The sequence below is a fragment of the Cibotium barometz genome, chromosome 29 (assembly GCF_041138505.1).
Source record: "Cibotium barometz isolate CiBa-2024 chromosome 29, ASM4113850v1, whole genome shotgun sequence".
Taxonomy (NCBI): Eukaryota; Viridiplantae; Streptophyta; class Polypodiopsida; order Cyatheales; family Cibotiaceae; genus Cibotium; species Cibotium barometz.
Genome location: NC_141074.1, coordinates 52,710,975 through 52,732,626, shown reverse-complemented (window position 1 = coordinate 52,732,626; position 21,652 = coordinate 52,710,975). Strand labels below are relative to the sequence as shown.

Below are 21,652 nucleotides of genomic sequence, written 5' to 3'. Positions count from 1 at the left end.
CGTGGTGAGCCCAGCTCCCACATAGACCCCAGTGGCTGACCCTAGTTCTTCAAATCCCAATGCTTCAATTGGAGCAATCATTAGCCAAGAGCTCGAAGATAAGCTGAAGGATGCCCATGACCAGGAGTATGAGCGCAACGAATTGCTCAAGACCTTTGGCTACATAGGTGGCCAGAGAGTCATTGTCTTGTTTGACAGCGGCAACATGGAGGACGTGGTCACGGAACAGGCCACTCGGCGTGCCTGTTTTGTCCTAACTTCGGTGGACAAACAAGTTGAGGGTTTTAGCACACGCATGACAACGAGCGTCAAGTATGAAGCTCTAGGTGCTAAATTGGTTATTTAGGGCATAGAGTTTGTGCGTGATTTTATGGTTGCCCCTCTTGTAGGAGCAGACATAATTTTGGGCATTCAGTGGTTTCACAAGTTCCTTCCTGATGTCAAGTGGGACAAGCACACTTTCTAGATTAATTGGAATGTGTCAAACGCCCTAGTGACCATTAAGTGTGAGCCAGGAATTCCAAACTTTCCGCTCATAAGCCACTTACAGGCTAAGCGAGCCCACATTGTGCAATGATATACATCCAGACTGCCCAAACGGTGGCCAGTGCTTCCGAGAAGTATGTGGCTCTCCATGAAAAGTTCCAAAAGATTTTTCTTCGGGACAACCCCCTCCCCAGCTCCCCCCGTCCAGACCGGAGGACCACAAGATTGATCTCCTCCCAGGGTTGGAACCCCCGAGCAAGTTTCCATATCGCCTTTCCAAGGCAATGGAATCGGAGTTGGACCGCCAACTCCAAGAATTGTTGCAGTTGGCTTCATCCGCCCCAGCGTGTCGCTATTTGCAGCACCGATCCTGTTTGTCAAGAAAAAAGATGGGTCTTCTCGTTTGTGTGTCGATTATCGTGCACTCAATAAGCTGACTATCAAGAGTAGATTTCCGATGCCTCGAATAGATTATATTCTCGAGAGGCTGAATGGGACTAAAGTGTTCTCGAAACTCGATTTGAAGAGTGGGTACCACCAGGTGAGGATTATGGAGGGGGACATCCCCAAGACAGCCTTCCGTACGGAACGGGCCCACTATGAATTTGTGGTCATGCCTTTTGGCTTGACGGATGCCCCAGCTACATTCAACCGCATGATGATGCGTGTATTCCGGGAATTAATTCAAAAGTGTGTGTTCATATTTCTGGATGACAAACTGGTATTTTCAACTACGGTTGAGCAGCATGACATTGATGTGCAGAAAGTCCTGAAGTTGCTGGAAAGCAACGAGATCTACGTCAATGAGAAGAAGTCGGAATTTTATTTGTTCGACGTGCATTACCTTTGTAACATGCGGAAGCTTCGGAGAAGATCGGTAACTTCAATGCTCAGAAACCAGCACTCTTTTCGCGACGGAATTAATGCACAAACTGAATGAATATGTGCAGAAAATAGAGAGAGAGAGAGAGAGAGAGAGAGAGAGAGAGAGAGGACACAGTATTGGGTCCCAAATACCCTCTGTAGGGCCCCCACCACGGATGGTGTATTTGCTTTATTAGAATGATGTAAATCTGAAAGAAAATACAGAAATCCTTGACCTTTCGTGGCTGGGAATTCCCTGCCCTTGACCTACAGTCCTTCACCCCTTTGCTTAGCACCTTCTTGGCTTGTCTAGCCTCTTTGCTCTTGGTGAGAAATGAGATGAACAATTGGGATTATACTACTCCATCTAGAGCAGTCAGCCAGTTCTAACCCAAGCGGCCAGCATAAAATATTCCCACGACTGAATTTCCAGCATTTAATGGTGAAATAAATCACGTAAAATGCTGCGTTTTTTTCCCTGACTGGCTGGGCATCATGCGCCTGATTCTGGATGGCTGGACAAGGCTTTTGCAAACATCTTGAGGGCTGGGAAGCCTGTATGGGCTGCCCCATACGTGCCCTACAGCCACACAAAGGCTGCATCTCCTGTAATTTGCCTTTAGCTTGCCCCTGACCCTTTTGCTTAACTTGACTGAAGCTGCAGAGCCGCCAAATAATCTGTCAATAACGCCGGATAGTCGTCGAAAAACTCTTTGTCAAGCCATACCGCTTCGTGGGTTCCTCCGTCTTGAAACTTTGTGAGGAACTGTCTTTGTCTTTGGCCTGAGCCATGCTTGAAGCGGTGCAAAAGGATCTGTTCTGGAACCATAACTTTAGCTTCATCAATAATATTTGGTTCTACCTCGTCTTTAACTTTTGAAGGGATCGGACCTGCATATGGCTTTAACCAACTGACGTGGAACACACTTAGAGCGATTGCCACAAAGCTCGTGAAACGGAAAGACGCATCCAATTCAAGACTCTCTGCAGATTTGGCCTCTACTTCATCCATCAACTCGATCTCTTTAAACCTGAGCACACGAACCAAGAATACCACAGTCAAATCATATAGATGACAACACCATCATTGAAGAGGCAAACAAGGTACTTCATGAACCTGTTATAACTGTCTGTTGTGTCTGGTAAGATGATTGTCCAAACAATACAGATAATTGTAGAGATTAACACTGATACTATGGCACCATCCATTGTTGGACCAAGTTGCTGGAGCGAGTCTGAAATCGAAAGTTCATGATAGACAACCTGTATCATTTGGAAATGTCAGCCTACCAAGGAAAACCATTCCCAACGTCAGTGACTAGTTTTCTAGACCAGGATCCCATGATTGAAGAACTTGTACCTTAGCATGAACAATCCATGCTATGATGGCACAGACATGACCTCCTAGTGCTCCTGCTATGGCAGCACCTTTTGGCACCGTGCATAGTCCAACTCGGAGGTAGCTTCAACTTCATCGAAACCTCGTTAATCTTTCTCTGGATGGGAAAAGGTCCGAAGCTCCTGAAAGACAACTTTGGGCATCGTTTGCCCATTTGTTTTAACCTTTGTTGCATAATCCGAAGATAAATCCAATCCCCTTCCGAAAACTTCTTATCCCTTCGGTCTTTATTGGCCTGTCTAGTGTAGGCCTCCTGCGCTTTAGCCAACCTGTCCTTTATTGACTTCAAAATCTCCTGGTAAGACTCTGTCAGTCTGTTCGCCTTAGGTACTGAAGACGAGGTCCTGGTCAATAGTGACTAGAATGGTCTTCCAAATGCTGCCTCATATGGAGTCTTGCCAATAGCTGAAGAAAAAGAATCATTCAAAACAGCTTGAACCAAAGGCAAATATGATTCCCACTTACCTTGCTGATCGTGGACATAACACTTCAGCACATCAAAGGCCAACTGGTGGACTACCCCTTTCGGAGTGACTCCTGTCCCTCGAAGGACGGTTGGTTTTCAGCCTCCGGACGTCTCCCACATAGATAGTGGATGGTCAGATTGCGTTCTGGAAAGGAAGTGCATTTTCTTGCTATGGGAGCTTCGATGATGACAGAGACCAAGAACCATGGGACCAGAGTGCACCAGGCAGCCCAGCTAGGGCACTAGGCTTGAGTGTTACAGACATGTTCCAGCAGATGATGCGAGCAATCACAGAACAGACAACCAAGTTGGACGAGCAGAAGGCGCAGATCTTGGCTCTGGAAGGGCGTACCCGTTCTCCAACGTCGCGTTTTCCATCTCCTCCTCCCTCTCCTTCCGTATCCCAGATTCCAGATCCTCGACACAGGGACCCTTTTGCGGGGTCACAACCAAAGCCGAGCTCTTTACTCGAGTTGCAAATGCGTGCATTGGAGATCCGACAACGAGAAGACGAAGCCATGCGACGCGTGGAACACGAGCATTACCTCAAAGCTTTGGACACTAGATTGACACCGGCGGCGCACATCCCTTCAGAAGTCAAAGATGAAGCGGAACCAGATATTGTTGATGAAGCAGAAGTTATGGTTCCAGAACACATCCTTCTGCACCGTTTCAAGCATGGCTTAGGCCGAAGACTACGATAGTTCCTTATGAAGTTTCAAAACCGAGGGACCCACGAAGGGGTATGGCTTGACAAAGAGTTTTTCGAAGACTATCCGGCGTTATTGACGGACTATTTGGAGGCTATACAGCTTCCATCAAGTTAAGCAGAAGGGGGTGTCACGTGCATCCCACACTGGGATGCCACGTAGACATATTTGTACAGAAGGTGCAAGACCTGGGATGGTGAACTGGTCCCATGTGAGCCCAGGCCGGGATGAGTCAGCCAAGAATCCATCTCCGTTGTCCGAGGTCAGGTGTGCATTGTCCTGCACAGGAGTCTAAGGTCAGGTGTGCACTATCCTGCACATGAATCAGTGCCAGTCCGTGCTGCTGTGAGTCTCTCTCTGGAATGATGTCAGTGATTCTGTGTATCTGGTATGGTACAGGCGCCTCATGGCCAGCAGTTGATTTAAGTAATGCACAGAATTTACAGCATTTAATGCTGTTTATTCTGGTCGTGGAGCATTTTTCAGTCAGCCGACTGGTATTAAACCAACCGACTAGCATCCCTGAAGGGTATAAATACCCATTGCATGGTTCAGTCCATTCATCTCATAATTCACCAAGTGCTGAAGCTGATCAAAGGGCCAGGACAGCCAAGGACAAGCTAACGCAGAAGGGGTGAAGGATTGAAGGTCAAGGGCAGAGACCTATCTCAGCCAAGAAGGTTCAAGTTCAGTCTTTTATTTCAGTTTTGCATCATTTTAATAAAAGCAAATACACCATTCGTGGCGGGGGGCCTATAGAGGGTATTCGGGACCCAATACTGTGTCCTCTTCTCCCTCTCTCTCTCTCTCTCTATTTTTTTGCACATTTATATTCAGTTTTGTGCATAAATTTCGTCGCGACAAGTGTGCTGTTTTTTTTAGCATTGAAGTTACCAATCTCTATGCCGAAGCTTCCGCATATTACACTAGACCCCTAAGGTCTAGCCGCCATTACGATAGCATCCCGATGATGGCAGCATGACAATGTTTTCCTTCAGCCAACGGACCTCCCTAGATGGCTAGTCAGCCTCAAATGCCATGCTCATGAACTCTCACCACTCTTGAGTGATAACATGTCTTGCATGTGCCAGACCACTGGCACCTTGGGTCACTTGCCTTCTAGGAAATTGCCACAACTAACTACTTATGCAAGTTGCTTCCGAAATTTGGAGCCTTCAAATGTATGTAGCCTTTGGCCTTCCAAATGGTAAGCTGAGACCCTATACAGACTGACTATTGACCTAACCAACTAGGGATCAGATGAATAATGACTAAACCTGGCCTAGCTATTTATAGGTTCATAAAATTCCTCTACACTACCAACTGAATTCCCCTTAATGATGGTTTATCACCTAGCCAACCACGCTTTTGACCATGTAAAGCATAGAAACATGGGACGGGGAACGGGAACGGGGACGGGGACGGGGAACGGGACGGGAACGGGGCAAAAGGCCGTCCCGGGGACGGTGGAAAAAACGGCAATCTGAAAACGATTGTTTTTTTGCAATTTTTTTTAACACACTTGATTTACACTTAGAAACCAAGACATTAAGCACAAAATTGCACCAAAAAGAGGAGAAATGCATAGTCGTATTAGCAAAAAACTATAATGGGGCGCCGATGGCGTGATAAACAAAAGTGAGTGTACAATGATCAATCTAAACAAAAATGCCAAATGGCATAATGAAAGGCCCAAGGAGGGTGTACACTCAAGGCAAAATGACTAAGTGCCAAGATACAAGACTCAAGAGACTAGGCAAGAGGCTGAAAAGGGTGAAGATCAATCGTGACCTCCTCGGTGAAGACCTCCATAGGCTGGTCCTCAAGTGGGAGGGGAGGGGGAGGTGGGGGGGACAATGCCTCGGGCACAACCTCAAGCTCCTCTAAAATCTCGGCCCTCTGCTGATCAGAGAGATGTGGGTCCTGCTGTGCCTGCTCCCATTCGGTGAAAGGATCTGCCTTCTTTGTCAAGCCCTTGCAAAGCATTCGCAAGTTGGCACTGACAAACACCAAATCATTTGCACGCTGTACACCAAGGCGGTTCCTCTTCTTAGAGGCAATGTGGCTATAAACTGACCAGAGTTGCTCTAGGCAACTGCTACTGCAAGCCTGTGAGAGTACGCGCACAGCAAATTCCTGCAACTTTGGAGTTTCCGCACCATAATCCTCCCACCAAAGTGCAGACCCTACCTTGAAGCGGTCCGCCTGTGCATCTGCCAAACCAAAAGCCCCCCGCTTCTCTCTATAAATCTGCAATTGGTCCTTGATTGTGCGGCGATCCTCCTCACTAGTGTAAAGGCGATCCAAGGTTTGTCGAAGGCCTTTGCTCACCTCTTTGTCCTTGTGTTGCCCTTTGCCTTGAAACTCAGGATCAACAATGTAGGCAGCAGCATGGAGGGGAGAGTGGTAGGCTTGCCACCTTTTCAAACATAGGGATTTGACCTGTTTATAGTGAGGCTTGACTTTGAACATTGCTTTTAGCTTCTCTGTCATGCGATCCATTGCCTCGTACACTTTGCCAATGCATGGTTGAGTGGAATCCACCACCCTAAGGAGATCAATAATCGGTTGCACCATCTCCACAAGCGCCTTGGCCTCCTCCCACCATGCCGCATCATCCGCCCTTTCCCTGCAAAATTTGCCGACCGTCGTGGAAGCCTCTGAAGTGCGTGCAAACTCATCACTGAGGAAGAGTCCCCTCAATGCCCCGCTACATGTACACAAGCGGCCTAGCATGAGAAAGTTGAATGCAAACCTCGTCTCGGAATACTTAAGAAGAGAGAGGCTTGACTTCTTGGAAAACTCGTGCTGCACCCTGTGATGGTTGAGGACAAAGGTCACTATTTTGTTGGCACCCTCAATGACAGGTGCAACCCAATCCAAGGCCCCTATGTCTTTGATAAGGTTGTTGAGGCAATGGGCCATGCAAAAGCACACGGTGATGCGAGGATAAGTTGCTTGGAGAATTGTCCCCGCCGCCCTATTTGCCGGTTCTCCATCCGCACATATGGCAATGACATTCTCCGCCCCCACCGTCTCTAGTGTTGTTGCCCACTCCGCAGCAAGTATCTCGGCACTCTTCCCCGTCCCGGAAGCATCATGGGAGTCGACAAAGTATGTCTCCCCTCGTGAGTAGGCAACAACTCCATGGATGGAGCGCTTTCTAGTGTCACTCCACCCATCAACGACGAGGGTAACACCATTTTCAGCCCATTGCTCTTTCATGTGGTTGGCCGCCACCTCCACGCTTGCCTTCTCCTTGTCAAGGAGAGAGGTGCGGATGGTCTCCGAAGAGGGGGGAACATAAGAGGGTCCATACTCCGCTATCAATTTGCACATGGCCCGAAAGTATGGAGATCTATCCAAAACACCATATGCAAAACACAAACAAAATTCAGATTTTTACCATCATTTAGTCTTTTAAGTTTTAGTCTTTTAAAGTTTAAAGTTTAGAGCATGATATTTGAATTTTGAATAGTACATGAGCATAGTGCCAAGGACTTACCGTGCCGCCCGAAATGCTATGTGGTCATGAAAGAAGAATCGTGCCACCGCCATGTCCACCTCCTCTTTCAATTGAGGGTTCCAATTCTCATCAAGAGTACTTTGGCATCCCCGGGAAGCGGATGCCTCTCTTGATGAACGAGGTACATGCGGCGTTGATGTCCTCACAAAGGATGTGGGATCGACGGCCACTTGAGGATTGCGTTTTGCCAACTCGGCCGCCTCATAAACCACAAGCTTTTCAAGGAGCTCCTTCTTCTTCTCGGCCGAAACCTCCTTGCAAAATTGCACTTCGTTGCCGGGCTCATGCAAGAAGTGAGCACGCACTTTGTGGGCACCGCCGGTTCGCTTGTAGCCGCAAAGCTTACATACCCATGGTCTTGAACCACCCCCTTGACCGTATTGTGAGCACTCTACCTCATCCCACCAACTCCATCGATGTACGGCGGGCCTCCTTCTTCGTGATGGAGTGGGTGTTGAAGTGGTGGAGGACCCGGGTTGAGGAGAGGAAGGGGTTTGAGAAGAGGATGCCATAGTGATAGAGACTAGAGTAGAGCTTGAGATGGATGGTAGAGCTTGAGAAAGAGTCAAGATGGAGAATTGGGATGGAGATGTTGGAGAAGGAGAGCTTGGACAATGGAGAGGGTGAGCTTGGAGAGGGAGAGCTTGGATGTTGGAGAAGGAGAGCTTGAAGAGGGTGAGCTTGGAGAGAGAGAGCTTGGATGTTGGAGAAGGAGAGCTTGGAGAAGGAGAGCTTGAGCCTTGAGCCTTGGGTCTTGGAGAGGGAGAGCTTGGAGAGGAGATGGCTTGAGGAGAGCATGGAGGTCTCTTATATAGAAGATGGGGAGCCATGTGGGAGAGCTTCAGCCTTGAGGAGGAGTTGCGCATCACCAAACGGCTAGGAGAGACAGCCGTTGAAGCCCCGCCCAACGGTCAAAAACTGCGCCAACGGTCAGTTTGACCGTCCCCGTACAGACAGGGAACGCCGTTCCCGGAACGTTCCCGGGACGCGTTCCCGGCGTCCCCGTTCCGCTGTCTGGCTGCCGTCCCCGTCCCTCCGTCCCGCGGACGTCCCGCCCCCGTCCCAGGCGTTCCCCGTCCCTAGGGTCCGTTCCCCCCGTCCCATGTCACTATGATGTAAAGCTTCTTCTTGGCCTGTCAAAGCCTGCCAGTGCCTAGAACTACCCTCAAATTGCTACCAAATCAGGGATTAACCATGAGATTAGCCATGTCCACGTGTATGCACGTATATCCCCTCTTGCTAAACTTGATGATGAAATCCCATACTTTGACCTTTGATTGGATGACTGTCACCATTCTTTGTCTGCACACCGACTCCAAAGCATAGTTGTCAGATACAATACCGTACAGGAAAATATGGTAAGAGAGAAATTTTTTTCTTATCGTACGATGAAATACAGTGTTTTAAAAAAATACTTATAAACTTAGGTATTTCCAATTCCAAATATGGAGTATTTTAAAAAGGAGGGAAGCATCATAGTACAGAGGAAGCTCAAACAGCCATAGATAAGCAAAAAAAAGACCATTACCTCCCTTTAAAAATAAAAAAAATTAAAAAATTAAAAAAAAACCTGAAAAAACCCGTACGGTATTCCATACAATAAGCCGTCGTACGCCGTACAGAAACAACCCTGCTCCAAAGCTTGTCGTCTTTCCTCCCTATCAACCTTGACTGAAAACCCTGCCATTCCTCAAATTCCACTCTATGTCTGATGTTGAAAATTGTGCATCTGTTCCACTCTGTCCCTTTGCCTGCAATCCCTCTCCCTTCACAAAGCGATGGTCTTCTTTCCTAGGATGATCCTTTCTTTGCTCCAACCTTGGAACTTTCCAAGAGCCTCTAGTATGCCCCTTTGAGCATACAACTCCCAGGGCTGCTTTCCTACGATTTTGCCTGCTGTCAACCAGCCCCATGATTGCTACCCTCGCTGTGTTTCTTACTATGGACATGTGCACCTTCCCGGGATTTCTAGTGCTTAGCTTGGCTGAGCCAAGCTTGGAACTATTCCCAAAAGCCTCTAGTATGCCCCTTTGAGCATACAACTCCCAGGGCTGCTTTCCTACGATTTTGCCTGCTGTCAACCAGCCCCATGATTGCTACCCTTGCTGTGTTTCTTACTATGGACATGTGCACCTTCCCGGGATTTCTAGTGCTTAGCTTGGCTGAGCCAGATGCTCTCATACCAATGAAACATGCAGAAGCCTTGTCTTGCTTGATCTGGCCCTAAGCCTACTAGTTAGGAACACTAATGCAAACTGTGCATTCGGTATATTGATATGATACAAAAAGATGTCTTTTGACTGTACAACTTCTAGGCCCTTGGCCTTCCAAAATGGTAGACCCTATATGGACTGACGATTGATCTGCCCCAACTAAGGATCAGGTGAATAATAAACCTGGCCTGGCTATTTATAGGGTCATAAAATGCCCCTTCACACAGCCAATTGCTGTCAGCCAGCAGAGGACAAGTACAATTTGCATGATGCCGACTTCCCTGAATGATGGTTTATGACCTGGCCGACCAGCCCTTTGACCATGTGAAGCTTCTTCTTTGCCTGTCAGAGCCTCCTAGTGCCCTAGAACCACCCCAAAATTGCTACCAAATCAGGGATTAGCCATGAGATTAGCCATGTCCACGTGTGTGCATGTGACATTGTATCACTTGCCTTTAAGGAAATTGCCACAACTAACTACTTACGCGAGTTGCTTCTGGATTTCGGAGCCCTCAAATGTATTTCAGTTTGAATGCCATTTTAAGACCATGAGTCTAGGAGGGTGCTGTGTATCCACAACGAGCAGCCACGGGATCAGGAAGCTGGAGGACAATTTGACCAGGCCAAAGGATGTCTCACTTGTATACATAGGATTGGCAACAATACGCGCACTGCACAGTCACCTAGTGCTAGGGAATCACACCCCACTCCTCCCCCCTTCTCCCTCTCAGATCTTTTTTTGCTTTTGAAAGGAGCAGCCTCAGCCGCAGAATACAATAATGTATTCAGAAAGTTAAGCCTAATACAATCAAACTTGTGAAGCAATTAGAGATTTCATCACCTCACCAGTTTCCCAGCCTCGTCGACAACAGGCAAGCCTGTGATTCGGTTTTGCACCAACAACTGGAGAGCTGTTGTAGAAAGCATGGGAAAGTGAGTACACCTTGTACATGAAGTAACAATACCAGGGTTTAACATTTCCTTGGCCATTGATTCTCAAAATTACACAATCAAAAGAATCCCTGGCCAGTGGCACGTAATTAACCAATTAACAAATAACTAAGATTACCCTCATCCACAGTTGTTGTTGTCTTGACAACAAAAAGCTCATCCTTTCTTGTCATGAAGTCGCCTACTGTGTAAAAATCTTGCTTTGCCTGCAAAATAACAATGAAATCCAGCATAGATATTGAAGATAATGCAAAGATCCAGTAGCTTGTTACTTGAGACATACATGAGAGTCACACTCTAAAAACACATACTATGCACTTCATACTGGAGCAAGCACTAGCAAGTGTAGAAAACTAGCAGGGATTACATAATGGAAACACTGTATTAATCATATTATTTGAATACAGTATGAAGCACCTCTGTGGCCCTCAACCTATGCTAGAGAGGCTTGCCTTTATGCCTCCTTAACCCTTGACCCATGCTAAGGACACTACTGGCTTACACCACTTGGTTTCACGTGCGTGACAATCTCATTGCTTACATGTGCATGCATGATGATAGAGCAAGACACTTATTACACGACTAATACTTGACTAATTACGCATTATTCCTAACATCCTTAATCATTACACAATATGACAAGACCATAATATCATTGGTTGCCAACTCTTATATATACCTTCATAAGGTCAGAAAAATCTGAACTTACGAATTGAGAGATTTGAGAAAGAAATAATAGTGAAGAAGGACAAAGACAAAAACAAAGCATTTGAAAGATCAAAAAATAAATAAACTAACAAACCTAGCTACTAAGGAGAGAAAATCAAAAGATAATATCAAACGAAGACTTTTAATTAAGACATTAACAAAAACAAAAAAACAAAAACAAAGAAACAAAAGCAAACAAACAAACAAAACCAAAACAAAACAAAACAAAACAAAAAACAAAAAACAAGAAACAAGAAAACAAAACAATTACATGAAGCCATGGCAACCTAATCACAAGATCACAACAAAAGGCAAGAACATGGGCTGGGACTTTACCCTCTCCCGGGGGCCTTGGACAAAGAATTCACCCTCCCTAAGGGCGTTCATGCAGATCACATATCATCCCACTTGAAGTGCTGTCTCATACTTGGCCTCTCAAAAAAAGTACATGTCCACATGTAGGATGTTGGCAAAAACAAGAGCAATGGAGAGCTTCAAGGCAATGGAAGTGCAACACAGTCTACACATAGAAGAACAGTAGTTGGCGGTGGAAGAGCTCTCACGTAACTGGTTGTGAGAGAACAGTAGTTGGCGGTGGAAGAGCTCTCACGTAACTGGTTGTGAGAGAATGATCATTAACCAAAAGGTTTAACACCTAAAACAAACGCCCAAAAGGGGTCCAAGTAATGTGTGTCATGTGTCCCTATAAATATGGCTAAAAGTGCATATAAGGTTTAAAAACCATCAAACTAAGGCCTGGTGTGCCTAGCACTAATAAAGCCTAACTCCCACATACACGTCCACTACAAAATGTATCTCTCTCCTACAAATCCTCCCTATATTGGAAATGTATAGTACAGAGTAGATCAATCCCCAAATGGAATCAAACCCACAGCTTTGCAGCAAACTTCGAACTTCTCTCGAGGAAGAGCCTTGGTGGAGAGATCTACAATCACCATTTGGCCACCCAATTGGTCCACTCGTGCTTTCTCATCATGTATGTACATTGGACTGACATCCATGGCAGTTGTATATGCCAGGGATTGATGCCACTCATGTGATACTATGAAATTGGCTTTCTGTTGGGACTTGTGCCTGTGTACATGCCCGAAAATGCTTGGTGGATTGGTGTTCCATTGGGTCTGGTGCCTCGTGTACTTGCCTAGAGCACGTCTATTTTGGTATAGTCTCATGAACGGGGATTGTCCATACCAATGCTGCATTGCATCGCATCTTTATGTGCTTGCTTGCAATTGAAATTGCAAGTTGTTTTCGTGCTTGCTTGACCAATGTGTAGTTTTAGGTAAGGGAACGCCCACCCATGAACTGTGTGTGTGAAACTATCTGCTGACATGGTTATGTGGCATGTGCCAGGTGGTAAGTATTGGTCATAAACCTAGCCTTAGAAATTAGCACTAATTTATAAGTGAGTGCGTACACACTTCATTAAGTTTTGGGCGACCAAAACACACTTATAAATTATGACCAACCCTGTGTTCACACACTCTGATATTCCGAGGTAAACACAACCCAATGCCCACCGCCCAGACCTTATCCCTTTGTATAAAGGGAGCAACCAGCCATGTGTCCGTTCTAGCTTGCACCACAAAGCACCTACCTGACACCTAGAGTGGACAACTCACCATCTCACTCTTCCCTCTCTCTCTCTAGAAGTAGACGTCTCATGAATCTTCCCTCTCTCTCTAGAAGTAGACGCCTCCTTCATGAGGCCTCTTTGAAGTCTGGTTGTATTTTCTGCACTTTCTCCTTTCCAACTCCATATCCAAGCTTGCTAGGGTGTTTTCCAAGCTTCCAAGAGTGTTTCCAGGTGCTGTACACTCTCCCACACGCTCCCAATGACTGAAATTCAGCAAAACAGCTCTTATTTTTGCTGTAATTTCTGGTCTTTTTTATGAAAACCCTAATTTCAACCTTCCTTTCTTGAGTTAAACCATAGGGGAAGCTTTCCCAGGGTTCCCTTCATCCTCTTGAAGACTTCTGTCATGAAGGATTGCGACAAATCGAAGATTTCAACACTCCAATCACTTCCATCACGAAGACTTCGCTGTCATCGACTCTACTTGCAATTAGTAAGCTTTTATGCTTAAATATCGAAGCAAGTGGCAGGAGGGAGGAACCGGACTCCAAGATCACATACCCTGTGTAGTGTTCTCTTGTCCTATATACTCTCTTGCATATTGTTACTACCATGTGTTGGTGGAACAATAGAGAGCACATGACATGGGCACTTGAGAGGGTAGCGTGAGTTGCAAGTCTACATCGATAACCACATTGTTTGAAATAATGTATTCATATGCATTGGTATGGAAATCTGGTCAGAAATACCCATGGCACTATGTACTTGATTCTCCCAAGATCAATATACTTTATTTGAGGGAGGAGCCGGCCATTCCGGCTCATTGTGCGTCTCTTGTCAATTCAACAAATTACTTCTTGTATTGAGCATGTTGTCCATTAAATCTTGGTGTATTTAAGTGTATTGATTAGCATTGTGTTCAACCAAGTTACATCAACCACATTGTCTTGTGATGGACAATAGATGAGGCTAATGTCACCTACATGAAGCCTCTCCCGCACATAGTGATAATACACTTCTATGTGCTTGGTTTGTGCCTCAAAAATTGGATTTTTCGTAACAACCATAGCACTCTGAATATTTGTAAGAAGGGGAGTAGCACCCTGCTAATGGCATGCATACACGTCATCAAGTAACCTTCTCAGCCACCTCCATAATCTCCTCCTGAGTTGTGCATTGGGAACCATCCTCTTTAAAAAGTAGAGGGAGGGCATCTTTAGCCTGTTTTTTCCTAAAGGTTTGGCACGTTTCCTTAGTGAGTCTATCCACCTTGCCAGCCCACCATTCTCTCAAAAAGAGTTTGAGATGGCTGCAACAGATTTCTTCCTCTTCTCTATTTTTAAACTTTAAAGCTTCGTTTTGAAGGCCAACGTTACCCTTGTTGATTTCTTCCTCCACTTCCATGAGCCTTCGGTATTTCTTTGTCCTTCTTCTTTCTTGTGATGGACAATAGGTGAGGCTAACGTCACCTGCATGAAGCCTCTCCCGCACATAGTGATAATGCACTTCTATGTGCTTGGTCTGTGCGTGAAAAACTGGACTTTTCGTAACAACCATAGCCCTCTGAATATCTGTAAGAAGGAGAGTAGCACCCTGCTGATGGCATGCATACAGGTCATCAAGTAACCTTCTCAGCCATATGCACTCAACCGTGGCTGTGAAGACTGCTCTGCAATAAACTTCACATGTAGAAGTAGCCTCAATAAGTTGCTTTTTGCTAAGCCAAGATATGGAAGAATTTCCTAGCAAGAGACAAAATCCATTGGTGTGGACTATCTTTTTTTTTTTTCCCGAGAAAAGATCCTTTCATTAGTTATATAAAAACGCCCGTAGGGCTACAAAAGATCTCTCTTGCTCATAAGAGAGACAGAGCAGTGAATACAGCATGGCAGCCCGGGAGACTCTCCCTAGGTGCTGCAAAATACAAGCATCAGTACAAAGAACTGAGCGGCTAAATCATACAATAGGGGGGGGGAAGAGCCAAACAGGTGGCCTGTAGTGCCAACGGGGGGATCCCGTGTGTAAGGTGTAGAAAGGGCCACAGCGCCAAGTGGTGTGAAAGGCCTGGCGCCGTAAGATCGCCTCATCCGAGTCTCCCCGGATGCGGTCGTACTGTCCTCGCAGGGTGTGGATCAACTCCTGCCAAATCCCCCGTACAGTCTCTGCTGGTGGCTCCAATCTCCCCTCAAAGGCCGTAAAGCACCGGGCCCTCCAGGTGAACCAGATGGTGAGGCTGCTGAGGAGCTCCCATCGTAAATCCCTCTCCTGTGTCCAGCTGGCGGACGAGAAATCCGGTGCCGGAACCAGGCGAGGCTGGCCCCTAATAAATCTGATGGCCTGACTGCCCTGCTCCATCTCATAGCCCATAGCAGGCCCTGACGAAGTCGACCAAGCAGCGGCACCCCACGTAAACATACCCTCTGGAGAGAGGGGGGCCAGAATACGCAGCATCCGCAGCCAAATCTGCTGTGCCTGAGGGCAATCCCAAAGGCAATGTCTCTATGTCTCCATAGGGTGGCCGCATCGGACGCAGGCCGCCGGAAGACCGCTGTAAACAAGCCAAGTGCCAACTGCTGAGCCCCTGTGGGCGACCAGCTGAAAAGTCAAGACTCTGCGGGCCTGTCGACTAGCCCAGAGCCGAGCCCAAAAATCCTCCAGGAACTCCTGTGAGAGTCCCTGTAGTCGCCAATGCCCCGCTGCCGCCGCTGGAGAAACCGTCCTCCTCGCCGTCAAAATATGCCGCCCCAACCGAACAGTATACTGGAAAAAGGTGATCTCTGTGGCCTCAAGGGATGCATAAGGATCATGCCACTCGTACTCCCCGGGGTCCCACTGTAGCCGGGCCAAGGGGCGCGCTGCATATGCCCATATGCGCCAATCCAGGAGCACATCAGCAGGGTCGGGGTCAATATGCCACTTCCGAGAAGCGGCGGCCACTACCCGAATCCTCTGAAAGGTGCACTCTGCAACCAAAGGCGACTCCACCTCCACTCTCTGGAGTCTGCCCTCATCCTGAATCTCATAGTAGAGGCATCTGCCATCCTCAGTGCAAGCTCTGACAGCAATCAGGATCTCCAACTGTGTAAAGGCTCCCATCCACCGTGGGGCCACTGGCTCGAGAGGCGTGAACCACTCCTCTGTGAGTGCCTCCTGAATATCATCCCTCATAGTCAACCCCCCTCTGAAGTGACTCAGCCTCTCCACCTGGATCTCCTCTGGTAGACTGCAGAAAGCCTGCCAGTCTCCAAAACTACGAGCTGGGCCTGCCGCTAAAGGTCCCCAGGCTAGACGAGGCCGAGAACCCAGCATATGACCCTGCTCCGTGCGAACCGCTGGGCTCCAGATGAGCGGCTGTCTGGCCCGCTCCTCAACACAAGAAGGAGGTCGCTGAGAGAGCCCCGGTCTCAGCAGCTCCCAAGCTCTCAGGATACTCAAAGCAAATCTGTCCTCCCATCCTCTACTGAGGCCTGTCCTCCTCATCTCTATGAAGATCCAGCGAATCTCTGGTGCCCAAGTACCCCCTGCTGGGGGCGCCCGAGCCTGCAGCCGCTGCAAGAGGAGCTCTTTCCAAGGCTCAGCGCCTGGAAGCAACCCCCGAACAATAAGCTTCCCCAATAAGGCTCTACTCTGATCGACTGGATCTATAATGCCCAAACCTCCCTGAGCCAGCAGAAGTGTAATAACTGCCCATGCAACCTTTGCCCGAGCTGCCTGACCGTCCCGCCCAGACCACAGAAAGTTCCTGATCAGCCTCTGTACCTGGCTGATGCAAGAGCTCGAGAAAATCCAGCAAGACGTAATGTACCACATGGTCGCTAACAGCACCTGATTTGCCACCACCACCCTCCCAGCGAAGGATAGTCGAGCTGTACTCCAATACAATAGCTTCTTCCGAATGCTCAGAAGAAGCGGGGCAATCTACTGCTCAGGTGACAAAACTAGGCCAATCTGGCATCCCAAATACCGCACTCCTGTGCCTGGAGGAATCCATCTAAAACCAGGGTCCGGGCTCCATGCCGGAGTGGGAGCACTACTGATCCAAAAGGCCACTGTCTTGCGCCAATTGATCAATGCTCCCGAAGCTGCACTAAAAACCTGGAGCGACTGCTTAGCCCGAATAAGATTGGCCTCTTGGCCATGCAAAAATAAGCCCGTGTCGTCTGCAAACTCAGCATCAAGCAGGTCCTCCCCCCGGACTGGGAGCTGAAGTCCTCTCAAACCAACCTCCTCTGCCGTCAAATACATACTCATAGCCTCCGCAAAGAAGAGAAAAAGGAAAGGGGCGAGACGGCACCCCTGACGGACTGATCTGGTCAGCTCAAAACTCGGCCCCCGTCCTCCTGCAATCAGCACCTGGCTGCGAGCTGTGGAATACAGAGCTGCCACCCCTCTGATCCATCTTGGCTCAAAGCCCAGGCGAAGCATAGTGCCCTCTAAGAAACCCCAATCAACTCTATCGTATGCCTTCTCAAAATCGAGAAGCATCACGACCAAGTCCTCGCCAAGAAATCTAGCTCGGGCCGTTCCCTCCCAGAAAGTAAAGATGTTGTCAAGGATACTGCGCTCCTTGACAAATCCTGTCTGAGTAGCATGAATCAACTCCCCCAGGAAGGGCTGGATCCTCAAACTCAAGGCCTTTGCTAAGACCTTGTAGACAGTATTGAGGATCGTAATAGGCCTCCAATGCCGAATATCATCTGATACTCCCTCCCCCTTGGGGATAAGATAGATCAAGCCCTCTGAAAAGCTCTGCGGCATCACCCCAGTGTCCAAAACATGCTGAAAGCCCCTGCGGAGGCCTGGCCCCAAAAGGTCCCAATAGCGCATAAAAAAGGCCGGCGTCAGTCCGTCCTCCCCTGGGCAACTATGTCGCGGCAGGACCCTCAAGGCCTCGGCAAGCTCAATCTCTGGCAGAGGCGCACCTAAAACTGTACGCATATGGTCTGTGACCCTCCTCTGCACATGGGCCCACTCAGTCTGTCTGCAAACATCTCGATCCTCAGTGGCTGGCTGCGCTAAAAGCAGGTCACTATAAAATGCAGTAGCAATGGCTCTGATCTCCCCGAGCTCAGTAGCTACCGATCCATCCGGTCTACCAAGCTGGCGGACTCCTGCTCGCGCATGACGGGGTCCAGTGATCTCAAAAAACTCTCCAGTCACTCTATCACCAAGCTGCGTCCACTGAGAGGCCTGACGACGATAGTAACACTCATGTCTCTGCTCCTCTACCTCTCTAACCTCCTGGCGTGCCTGGCTCAGCTGGGACGCCACCCACTCACATGCAGGCTGCTGCTCCTGAAGGCGCTGTAGCGAAGCAAGGCTGCGTCTCAGCCATTGCTCCCGCTCGCGAATCTCTCCCAGTCGTGTCAAAGCTGCAGCGTGTAGAAAAGAGCTAAGATCGATGAGTCCCTGGGCACACTGGCCCGCTGCATCCTGGTCAGAGCACTGACTATCATGCCAGATCCTCTCAATGTCCTCAGCGAGACTGGGATCTGTAATTACCCTCTCTGGGATCCTCAACTGCAAGCTGGGCTCCCGTGTCCCCTCCTCCAATGTCAATATAATTGGCGCATGATCTGAAAATGAGGTGCCAGCGAGATTGCCGACGGAGCCCCCTCGCTCCCCTAACCAGTCGCCCACATAAAAGCGATCAATCCGTGATAGATTAGTCCCTCCCTGCCGGCGATCCGACCGAGAGAAACTAAGACTGTCCTGAGACCGGGAGAAAGCCCCATGCTGCCATGCATCGGTGATCCTCAGTGACATGCAAAACCGGTCCCAAGCTGCAAGCTCCGTGCCGTGCACTGTAACATGACTGCCTCCCACCCTATCTGCCGGGTCCTCAAGCATGTTGAAGTCTCCCCCGACACACCAATGTGCGGCCTCTGGCAATGCATCTGTAACCTTGAGTCCAGAACTCTGCTCTGGCACTAGCATGATTGGGCGCATAGATGTTGAGCACACCCAATAGCTCATCATGCATCCTCAGAATGACATACTATGCTCTACCAGGCACAATGATCCCTCGATCCACAATGGCCTGCCGCCATGCATCTGCAATAACCATGCATACTCCTCCCTGTCCACCCAAAGGACCAAACCCTGCAGACCAAAAAGTGTCCCATCTACCAGGCATCACCGAACCATATCTCCGGATCCTGCTCTCACCCAAGTGGTGCTCCTGCATCATCAAAATGTCAATGCTGCCACCAACCAGGCATCTCTGAAGCTCCTGCCTCAAGCAGCCTCGATAGCGTATAAAGTGTGCTCCGCCAAGGCCCTGTACATTCCATGAGATGATCCTCATGGATGCCCTGCTGAGGTGGATGCTGTCTCAGCCGTACGGCGGGCCTTCGCAAGCGGCTTGGATGGAGAGTAGTCCCCATCCGAACGGCTACGAATCTGCCCACCCGGTGTACTGCAAGAATCCCGGATCAGGCGCCAGTGGCTGTGGCCCATGGCGACTGCCTCCCGCTCTGACAGAGCAACCTCGTGTATACACACATATCCAGGGTCGCGTGCTAAGTCTGCCACTATGCGCACGACCAAATGCCGAATCCCTGAGGTATCGACACTCCCGGGATCCAAGAAAAAATGAGCCAACTCCCAAAGTCGGCCTATCACATCTGTCACCTCCAGATCGCTCATGTGATGAGAAAACTCAACTGCCTGAGTCTTCAAAGTGCTGAGAGCGAGCTCTAGAGTCCACTCCCGATCGCAAGGGCCACATAGAGGGAACGAGAAGGCCACCGCTGAGTCTAGTGCCTCCTCCCCGCGGGCCGGAGGTATCACTACATGAACTCGGATGGGTGCTGGCTCATGGGGGCCCTCTGCTCCAAAAAGCCGTGTGAAGGTATAATCAAAAGCCTCCGAGCGTTGTCTAATGCCAAGGCGACTCAGCCGACTGCGGATGGGTGAAATCAATGAAGCCCTAATCGGCATAGGTCTCCTTTGTGATGCTCGAGCGAGGTCAGTGCTCAGCGCTCTCCGGACTGCAGGTGAATGCCAGGGAACTGCCAGGGCCTCCCGGGAAGGTGAGGCGGGCGGAGGGGGAGGAGGGGGAGGCGAGGGAGGTGGAGAGAGAGACGCTGCCGAAACCGGAGCGGAGACGGGAGGAGGCGATGGTGGAAGCGAGGCGGTGGGAGGGGACGAGGGTGGGGGGGGTGAAGGTGGGGGTGCTGGCATCTCCTGGTCCTCAGTCGTCGCCGCGGGGATCTCCTCCTGGAGGGGAGAAAAGCTGTTCCTCACGGGGACCCAGTGAGGCTAAGACTGTGGGGCTGCTGTGCTGCAGCCGTCTCTGGGCGTGCTCTGTGGCTGTCTCCCTCGGCGGCGCCCCTGTCCAGGCTACCACTCCGAGGTCTCTGTGGCCTGAGCAGGTGTCCCGGAGGCAGCCTGCCGAGCCGAATCTGTGGGCGGGCCATCAATAGCCTGCTGCTGTGGTGAGGGTCGGGGTCTCCTGCGAGGATAGGCCCTGGCCAGATGACCGACCTGCCTGCAAATGAAGCACTGGTTCGGGAGCCCCGAGAACTCCACTCTCTGATCTATCCACCCCCCCCCTATCCTAGGTAGCTGAATGACCTTAGGAAGGGAGGAGATGTCAGACACCAACACTCTGACCGAAGGTAGCCCCGCTGCTCTGGCCACCACTGAAGCTGCTGAGGGGCCCGTCTCTAGTACCGAGCCCACCAATGCTCCGAGCCTGGAGAGGAGCGGAAGATACTCCCGGCGGAGACCAGGGAAACAAACTGTAACATGGAAGAGGCGCTCTCCCTGCTCCGCCGCTGCTGGGTCAAATCCATGCTGCCAAGGTCTGAAGAAAGCCCGAGCACCCCTGATGTCAAGGGGACTCATGGCAAGGACCTTGGCAACGCTCTGGGCGGCCTCGAACTCGATCTGATAATGTCCCCGGCCCAGGAGTTGTACATCCAGGATCTTGCCCACATCTGCAAGAAGGCGGGCCTGAAGAAGATCCCTGATCTCCCCTCTGCTGGGGCGAGTGCTGACTATACGGCAGATGGTGGAATGAGCCTGGAGGCGTTCCACCTCTGCGGTGAGGCTCGCTTCCTCTTCCGGCGAAAGAGAAAGCCTGATGGGGGTGACCTCAGGGGCGGGCGAGGGGGCTGCGCATGAGTCCCTCTGAGGCGGGGCGGAAGGAGCCTCCATCAGAGTCTGAAGCTGCGGCGAAGGCGAGGCGAAGGCGGGATCCTGCTGGAACCGAGTTGCACACAGAGAGGCGGGATACGGAGCAAAAAAGGAAAACAAAACCCCAAGGGGGGGGCGGAAGCAAGAAAAAGGAAGGAGGGGGGGGGGTGGGAGTAGGCGAAGGAGAAAAAAGGAAAAAACCCAAAAAAGGGGGGAAGGCGGGAGCTGCGCGCAAGAGGGATGGGAGGAAGCGAGCTGGCGGAGGGGGGGTGTAACACGCGGAAGCTCTGGGTAGTCTTCTTTCAGCCCTAAACACTCTTGGAAACCTTCTGATGCAAAAACGCACCATCTGATGCAAAAACGCAGGTAGAGAGAGAGTAGAGAGAGAGAGTGAGAAGTGCTGGAATTTCAGTATATACTATGGTACAAAAAGGTACATGTCTTTGCAGCCCTTGGCTGCCCTCTTGAAAAGGTGATAACACACCAAAATACTGCCCTAGACTAGGACCCTACTGACTCAAACCCCTAGTGGGTTGAATGACTCAAACAAAGAGCAAGTGTGCCTTTATATAGGCCTTGGAGCATGTGGG

The 21,652-nt window shown here is 49.5% G+C and overlaps 1 protein-coding gene across 1 annotated transcript in view; it reads right to left on the bottom strand.

The window, feature by feature from the left end:
- Positions 1 to 21,652, bottom strand: part of LOC147622352 (CBS domain-containing protein CBSX2, chloroplastic-like) — a 61,842-nt gene that overhangs the window by 20,036 nt on the left and 20,154 nt on the right. Inside the window, exons 2-3 of the mRNA XM_086823456.1 lie at positions 10,734 to 10,821; positions 10,511 to 10,575 (exon numbers count right to left, since the gene is read on the bottom strand). Of these exons, the coding sequence (XP_086679582.1) occupies positions 10,511 to 10,575; positions 10,734 to 10,821 (153 nt within the window). The remainder of the gene's footprint in view (positions 1 to 10,510; positions 10,576 to 10,733; positions 10,822 to 21,652) is intronic.